The following is an 8,685-nucleotide window of genomic DNA, read 5'->3' as shown; positions in this document are numbered from 1 at the left end:
AGCCGACACCGAGACTCACACAGACAGCATGGCCGACGCAGAGACTCCCACGGACAGCAGTGGCGACGCCAGACTCCACGGACAGCAGAGACTCCCACGGACAGCAGTGGCCGACGCAGAGGACTCCCACGACAGCAGAGACTCCCGACGGACAGCAGAGAACTCACACGGACAGCAGTGGCGCCGACGCAGAGACATCCCACGGACAGCAGTGGCCGATCGCACCAGAGACTTCGCCAACGGACAGCAGTGGTCCCGACGCAGAGGACTTCCCAAGTGAACAGCAGTGGCCAGACGCAGAGACTCACACGGGACAGCAGTGCGCACGACGCCGAGACTCACTACGACAGCAGTGGCCGACGCCATGAGACTCACACGGACAGCAGGGCCGGTACACCGGAGACTCACACGGACAAGCTTAGTGGCGACACCGAAGACTCACACGCGACAGCAGTGGCCGACACCGAGACTTCAACGGACAGCAGTGGCCGACGCCGAGACTCACACGGACAGCAGTGGCCGACGCAGAGACTCACCCGGACAGCAGTGGCCGACGCCGAGACTCACACGGACAGCAGTGGCCACGAGAGACTCACCCGGACAGCAGTGGCCGACGCCGAGACTTACACGGACAGCAGTGGCCGACGCGAGGACTCACATGGACAGCAGTGGCCGACGCCGAGACTCACACGGACAGCAGTGGCCGACGCCGAGACTCACACGGACAGCAGTGGCCGACACCGAGACTCACATGGACAGCAGTGGCCGACGCAGAGACTCACACGGACAGCAGTGGCCGACGACCGAAACGCAGTGGACAACAGTGGCTGACACCGAGACAGCAGTGGCCGACACCAAACGTAGTGGACAACAGTGGCCGACGCCGGAGACTCACACGGACAGCAGTGGCCGACACCGAAACGCAGTGGACAACAGTGGCTGACACCGAGACAGCAGTGGCCACACCGAAACGCAGTGGACAACAGTGGGCCGCCACGGAAACGCAAGTGGACAACAGTGCTGACACGCGAGACTCACACAGACAGCAGTGGATGCATACATTCTGGCCTAATGCCAATCGCCACAATCACTTTTTTTGGTAACAGGTGTCCCTTTCCATTCATCACTGTTTTAAGGCTGGAAATATGTTGCGATGGAGAACGTGTTCGGTAGCCTAGTGAAGGAGGCCCTTTGATGTGATTGTTTGACAATCAGATGAAAACATCATGACTGGTTGTGTTGAAAGTTAAATGACAAATGTTTAGGACTAGGCCACAAGAGATCCTATTGAATTATAGAGATTCTAAATTGTCAAGACTTCAGCCATACCCTAGTCATAGACTGTTCTCTCCTGCTTACGCACGGCAAAGCAGTACCGGAGCCGCAATCTAAGGTCCAAGAGGCTTCTAAACAGCTTCTAGCCAAGCCATAAGACTCCTGAACAGCTAATCAAATGACTACCTAGACTATTTGCATTGACACCCCCCCCCCCCCCCAACCCCCCACCTACGCTACTGCTACTCTCTGTGTATTATCTATGCATAGTCACTTTAATAACTCTACCCTGACATTATACATATACCTTCAATTACCTCCGCACCGGTGTCCCTGCACAATGACTCTGTACCCATAACACCCTGTATGTAGCCCCGCTATTGTTAGTTACTGCTGCTCTTAATTATTTGTTATTCTTATCTCTTACTCTTTTTTTGGGGGGGGGGGGGGGGGTATTTTCTTAAAACTGCATTGTTGGTTAAGGGCTTGTAAGTAAGAATTTCACTGTAAGGTGTTGTATTCGGCGCATGTGACAAATACAAATTTGAATTGTAATTCTATTGATTCGCGACCATACATTTTTTTGTGTGCATGTGCACATATAGGAGGTCCCGTACAGGGAAGAAATTCATTCTACTTTCACCCTGGCCCAGGACCAGTAACCCCCCCACCCCCCCACACACGCATGCACACGCAGATTAATAACACTAATACAAAAAACATACAAACACACACACTCATACGCACACACTCCCACACACTCACAAAAGGCCCAGGGGATTTGCAGTGTCAGAGCAGCAGAGAGCCAACAGAGTATAGTCTGAGAGAGACTATGATGTATTGTGACAGTTTATAAAATATAAGGCTGTGGTTCAGTGCATCCCAGGGCTTTGACAGAAAAGATGAGAGGGAGAGAGAGAGAAGGAGAGAGAGAGAGAGAGAGAGAGAGACAGGACAAGAGGAGAGAGAGAGAGGGAGAGACAGAGGACAGAGGAGAGAGAGACAGAGAGGAGAGAGAGAGAGAGAGTGAGAGAGAGAGAAAGCCCAGAGCCAGCCCTCCCTCTACAGAGCACCACAATGTATTCTTCTCCTCTTTAGGGACAGACCCCAGGCTTTTGTTCTCACTCTCACACACACATGTGGACAAATGCACAAAGACTGACACACACACAGATGTGCGCGAACACACAGAAATGAAAGCAAGCAAGCATGCACACATGCACTCCTGCACGCGCACACACGGGTATGGACAGACACACATGAACACATTATCCGTTAACGTGTGAAACGTTGAACAGCAATTGTACATCTGAATGTTTCCAGGTACATTAGGCCTTACTGTTTGCTCTCTAAACCTTTCCTCTCCTCCTCCTCTTTTTCTTCTCCCTCTCTTTACCTTCTGGTCATTCTCACTCAGAGACTGTATCAACATCAACAACAACAACAAACTGTGACACTATTATAGTTTTGTTTTATATTAGCTTTTACTTGTAAGCGTTTTTCAATTTTTCTCAAAATTCAGTATAGTTTCACTTATTTTTCCCACTTGATTTACTAGTTTTTATCCTTTTCTAGTTTGATAGAAACCTTTCTATTTCGTTTTTATATTCTTTAATTTCAGTTTTAGTTTCAGTTTCAGTTTCAGTACTAGGGACAGGAAGTAGCCTATATATGGGAGGCCAGTACCCATGTGTGTTGTAGGTTATATTTCCTGTTAGCTAGTGATGGCTAGTGATGGCTATGGAATCCCAGAAACAGCACTAGGTCTGGGGAGGATSTCAGATTGTCTKGGACATAAAAAATGTATATAGAAATCCAGGAAGGGTCCTCTTCAGACAGACAACTCTTTCAGTAGCCTGTAGGGAGACATACAGTGTAAGAACATTACCATTCAAAACCAAAGATCTCAGGCAAAACCTTCACTGTGGTTTTAGTGAAGGTAGATGTACAATCGAGCAAAATGCACTCATAAAAATAACCTCCGCATTCTCCATCTTGCTAGCGARCAAGCTGCAACCTTGTGTCAGTGGGGATGTTTACACTAGGGCGGGTATGGACAATTTTGATGGGGGCCAGAAAACATCTGAACTCATCATGAGGGGCAGTAGTGGCTTGTGGGTCTGCTTCGTACCCACATCCATACCCACACATGCAGTCAGAGCCCACCTAAACAATCTATAACATGTTAGCTGACATTGACTAACTGGGTTACTATCAGTGACTTACATAAGAGAAAAACTGCTGATTCCAAACCACATTACTATTCTAACTCTCAACAGTAATTTGAGACCCTGACTGAGTTCCACCAAAAAAGGATCCGTTGGCCTACAGAAGGGGCGGGCCGCCAGTTGCCCATACCTGTGCTTTGTATATTTGTAACATTTTAAAAATTCATAACACATATCAACAACTTGCTAAACCCCATCCCTGTGCTAGGGAAACAAGAGGATAAGGCAATGATGTCACCAGATAAGGCAGTGACGGTCTTCCCTGCTCCAACTCCTCCTCTCTGTCCCAACTGATGCAGGTACTTGTACAGATGTGTATGCTGAAACATCGGTCTACAGACTAGGTAGTTAGAGATAGTGATGCACAAGCTAGAACTATTTGAAACATCACCATCTCTGGGCAGCATTTACCTGCTTTTGCCCTCCAAAACATTAACATCATTTATGATGGTTTTTATTTTATTTTAGTTCGTTTCGGAGTCAAAGATAATAGTGTCAGTATAGTTTTCGTTTTTGTTCATTATTTTATGCCAGTTTCTTAAATAGATTTTTMATAATTMGTTTTAGTTTCAGTTTACTATGATAACCTTGCCATGACATCACCCCCCACCACCGCTGTTGGGGAGCATGTGCATACACCATCTATCCAGCAGGGGGAACACTGTGTTAACTAAACTCAAGACGAGCTTCAATGCCATTCAACACTCCTTCCGTGGCCTCCAACTGCTCTTAAATGCAAGTAAAACTAAATGCATGCTCTTCAACCGATCGCTACCAGCACCTGCCCGCCYGTCCARCATCACTACTCTGGACGGYTCTGACTTAGAATATGTGGACATCCACAAATACCTAGGTGTCTGGTTAGTCTGTAAACTCTCCTTCCAGACTCACATTAAGCATCTCTAATCCAAAATTAAATCTAGAATCGGCTTCCTATTTCGCAACAAAGCATCCTTCACTCATGCTGCTAAACATACCCTGGAGAGAGATTCTACAACCCACACAAGTGGGCTCAGGTAGTGGCAGTTCATCCAGGATTGCACATCAATGTCGAGCTGTTGGCAAAAAGGTTTGCTGTGTCTGTCAGCGCTAGTTGTCCAGAGCATGAGGCGCTACCGGAGACAGGCAGTACAATCAGGAGACGTGGTAGAGGCCGTAGGAGGGCAAACAACCAGCAGCAGGAACCGCTACTTCCGCCTTTGTGCAAGGAGTTTGCACTGGCCAGAGCCCTGCAAAAATGACCTCCAGCAGCCACAAATGTGCATGTGTCTGCTCAATACGGTCAGAAAGCAGACTCCATGAGGGTGGTATGAAGGGCCCGACGTCCACAGGTGGGGGTTGTGCTTACAGCCCAGCACCGTGCAGGACGTTTTGGCATTTGCCAGAGAACACCAAGATTGGTCAAATTCGCGCACTGGCGCCTGTGCCTCTTCACCAGATGAAGCAGGTTACACTGAGCACAGTATGGAGCACATGTTGACACGACGTGAAGAGTCTGGAGAACGCCTGGAGAAATGTTCTGCTGCCTGCAACATCCTCCAGCAATGACCGGTTTTGGGCGGTGGGTCAGTCATGGTGTGGGGTGGCATTTCTTTGTGGGGCCGCAACAGCCTCCATGTGCTCGCCAGAGGTAGCCTGACTGCCATTAGGTACCGAATGAGATCCTCAGACCCCTTGTGAGACCATATGCTGACATATGCACTTTTGTGGCCTGCTGGAGGTCATTTGCAGGGCTCTGGCAGTGCAACCTCTTGCACAAAGGCCGAGGTAGCGGTCCTGTTGCTGGGTTGTTGCCCTCCTACGGCCTCCTCTCACGTCTCCTGATGTACTGGCCTGTTCTGCCTGGTAGCGCCTCCATGCCTCTGGACATAACGCTGACAGACACAGCAAACCTTTTTGCCACAGCTCGCATTGATGTGCCATCCTGGATCGAACTGCACTACTGAGCCACTTGTGTGGGTTGTGACTCCGTCTCATGCTAGCCATTAAGAGTGAGAGCACCGCCAGCAATTCAAAAGTGACCAAAACACGCGCCAGGAAGCATAGGAAACTGAGAAGCGGTCTGTGGTTCAACCAACCTGCAAGAATCACTCCTTTTTGGGGGTGTCTTCTAATTGCCTATAATTTCCCACCTTTTGTCTATTCATTTGCACAACAGCATGTGAAAATTTATTGATCAATCAGTGTTGCTTCTAAGTGGACAGTTTGATTTCATAGAAGTGTGATTGACTTGGAGTTACAATTGTTGTTGTTTTAAGTTGGTTCCCCTTTATTTTTTTTGGAGCAGTGTATTTCACCTTTATTTAACAGGTAGGCGTTAGTTGAGAAGAAGTTCTCATTTACATTGCCGACCTGGCCAAGATAAGCAAAGCAGTGCGACACAAAACAACACAGAGTTTACACAATGGAATAAACAACATATTCAGTCAATAACACAATAGAAAAAAGTCTATATACGTGTTTGTGCAAATAAGGTAAGATAAGGCAATAAATAGGTATAGTGGCAAAATAATTACAATTTAGCAGTGATAGAGACTGGAGTGATAGATGTGCAGAAGATGATGTGCAAGTAGAGATACTGGGGTGGAAAGGAGCAACAACAAAAAAATAACAGTAATGGGGATAGGTATGTTGGAATGGGCTATTTACAGATGGCTATGTACAGCTGCAGTGATCTGTGAGCTGCTCTGACAGCTGGTGCTAAAGTTATTGAGGGAGAATGAGTCCTCAGCTTCAGTGATTTTTGCAATTCGTTCCAGTCATTGGCATTAGAGAACTGAAGGAAAGGCGGCCCAAAGGCAGAGTTGCTTGGGGATGAGCCGTGAATCATGAACCTGCTGGAGCGCGTGCTACGGGTGGGTGCTGCTATGTGTGACCAGTGAGGCTGAGGCGGGGCTTTAAAATAGCAAAGACTTATAGAGTGTCAACGCCCGCTGACCATAGAGAGCCCTTTTTATCTCTATTTGGTTAGGTCGGTGTGACTAGGGTGGGTTATCTAGGTTGTTTTTATGTCCTATGTTGGTCCTGGTATGGTTCCCAATCAGAGGCAGCTGTTTCTTCGTATGTCTCTGATGGGATCATCTATGCAGCAGTTTACCCACTGTTTTTTTTGTGGGATCTTGTTTTTGTGTAGTGCCGTGGCACTCATTACTTCCACGTTTCGTTTCCGTTCTGTATTTGTTTTGGTGTAGTTTAATTTTATTAAAACAATTGAGATACTTCTACGCACGCTGCGCCTCTCGCATTTATCTCCAAACAAACGTGACATAGCATGACCTGCGAGCCAAGTGGTTTTGGCGACAAATATGAAGCGAGGGCCAGACAACCCGAAGCTATACAGTGGTGAGAAACAGTATTTGATTACAGCTGCCGATTTTGCAGGTTTTCCTACTTACAAAGCATGTAGAGGTCTGTTATTTTATCATTAGGTACACTTCAACTAGTGAAGAGACGCGAATCTAAAAGATTCCGGAATCAAAAATCCAGATAAATCATCGATTGTATGATTTTATCAGTAATTAATTTGCATTTTACTTGGCATCGAATGTGATACATCAGAAAAGCAGAACTTAATATTTGGTAGCAGAAACCTTTGTTTGCAATTACAGTAGATCATACGTTTCCGTGTAGTTCTTGACCGGTTGGCACAACTCGCAGCAGGTTTTTGGCCACTCCTCCATCACAGACCTTCTCTGCCAGATCCTTCGAGGTTTCGGAGCTTGTCGCTGGGCAATACGGACTTTCAGCTCGCTTCCAAAGATTTTCTATTGGGTTCAGGTCTGGAGACTGGCCAGCGCCACGTCCAGGACCTTGAGATGCTTCTTACGGAGCCATCCTTCGTTGCCCTGGCTGTTGGTTTCGGGTCGTTGTCAGCTGGAAGACCCAGCCACACGACCCATCTTCAATGCTCTACTGAGGAAGGAGGTTCATTGGCCAAGACTCGCGATTACATGCCCGCATCATCCTCCCCTCAATACGGTGCAGTCGTCTGTCGCCTTTGACGAAAAGCATCCCAAGAATGATGTTTCCACCTCCATTGCCTTCGACGGTTGGGATGTGGGTGGCCTTCTTGGAGTTGTACTCCTCCTTCTTCTTCCTCTCAAACATCTGCTGAGTGGTAGAGTTTTAGACACAATAAGCTTCTATTTTTGGTCTCATCAGAGACACATGACGCTATCTCTCGCATTCCTCCTCGTGATATCCAGAGTGGTCATTGGCAAACTTCCGACGGCCTGGATCATGCGCTGGCTTGAGCAGGGGACCTTGGGTGCGCTGCAGGATTTTAATCGCAATGACGGCGTAGTGTGTTCTAATGTTTCTTGAGACTGTAAGTGGTCGCACCTCTCTTGCACGCTCATTGACATCCTGCCGTTAGTTCTGGGCCGATACCCGTCACACTTCCTCATGATCATTGATGCCCCACCAGTGCAGATCTTGCTATGAGCCCCAGACCGAGGTGATTGACCGTCTCTCTGAACTTCTTCAATTTTCTACATATTGCGCCACACATGTTTGTTGCCTTCTCACCAAGCTGACTGCCTGACTTTTCCGTTAGCCCATCCCAGCCTTGTGCGGTTACAATCTATATCCCTGATGTCCTTCCACAGCTGCTCGGTCTTGGCGCACTGTGGAGAGGTTGGAGTCTGTTTATTGACGAGTCTGTACACGGTGCTCTTTATACAGTAAAGTTCAAAACAGGTTCAGTTTAAATACAGGTGAGAGTGGCTAGAACAGGGAAGGGTTCTTAAAAACTAACAGGTCTGTGAGAGCCGAGAATTCTACTGAGTTTGGTAGGTGATCAAATACTTATGTCAAGCAATAAAATGCTAATTAATGACTTAAAAATCATACAATGTGATTTTCTTGGATTTTTGATCGGAAGTCTTTAAGATTCCCGCATCGTCACAGTTGAAAAAACGTTTGGGTTACCTCATGATAAAAAATAACAGACTCTACATGCTTTGTAAGTAGGAAAACCTGCAAAATCGGCAGTGTTATCAAATACTCTGTTCTCCCACTGCTAGGTGCACTGTGAGTGTAGTAAATGGGCCTTGGTTGACAAACGCGATGCGCACACTGTGATAGACATACATCCATTTTGCTGGAGTAAGCGTTGGAGGCTTATTTTGTAAATGAACATCGCCGAATAGTCAAGGATCTGTAGGGGATAGGTCAGTTTACG

The 8,685-nt window shown here is 47.3% G+C and overlaps 1 protein-coding gene across 1 annotated transcript in view; it reads right to left on the bottom strand.

The window, feature by feature from the left end:
- The window catches only part of LOC111967396 (amyloid beta precursor protein binding family B member 2-like), a 71,555-nt gene that overhangs the window by 52,934 nt on the left and 9,936 nt on the right, over nt 1-8,685 (bottom strand). The window contains exons 5-7 of the mRNA XM_070445013.1: nt 7,454-7,610; nt 896-1,020; nt 20-417 (exon numbers count right to left, since the gene is read on the bottom strand). Of these exons, the coding sequence (XP_070301114.1) occupies nt 20-417; nt 896-1,020; nt 7,454-7,610 (680 nt within the window). The remainder of the gene's footprint in view (nt 1-19; nt 418-895; nt 1,021-7,453; nt 7,611-8,685) is intronic.

This window comes from Salvelinus sp. IW2-2015, linkage group LG8, assembly GCF_002910315.2.
Source record: "Salvelinus sp. IW2-2015 linkage group LG8, ASM291031v2, whole genome shotgun sequence".
In the NCBI taxonomy this organism is placed as follows: domain Eukaryota; kingdom Metazoa; phylum Chordata; class Actinopteri; order Salmoniformes; family Salmonidae; genus Salvelinus; species Salvelinus sp. IW2-2015.
Note: the sequence above shows the minus strand (reverse complement) of the source record. Positions and strands in the feature narration are given on the sequence as shown.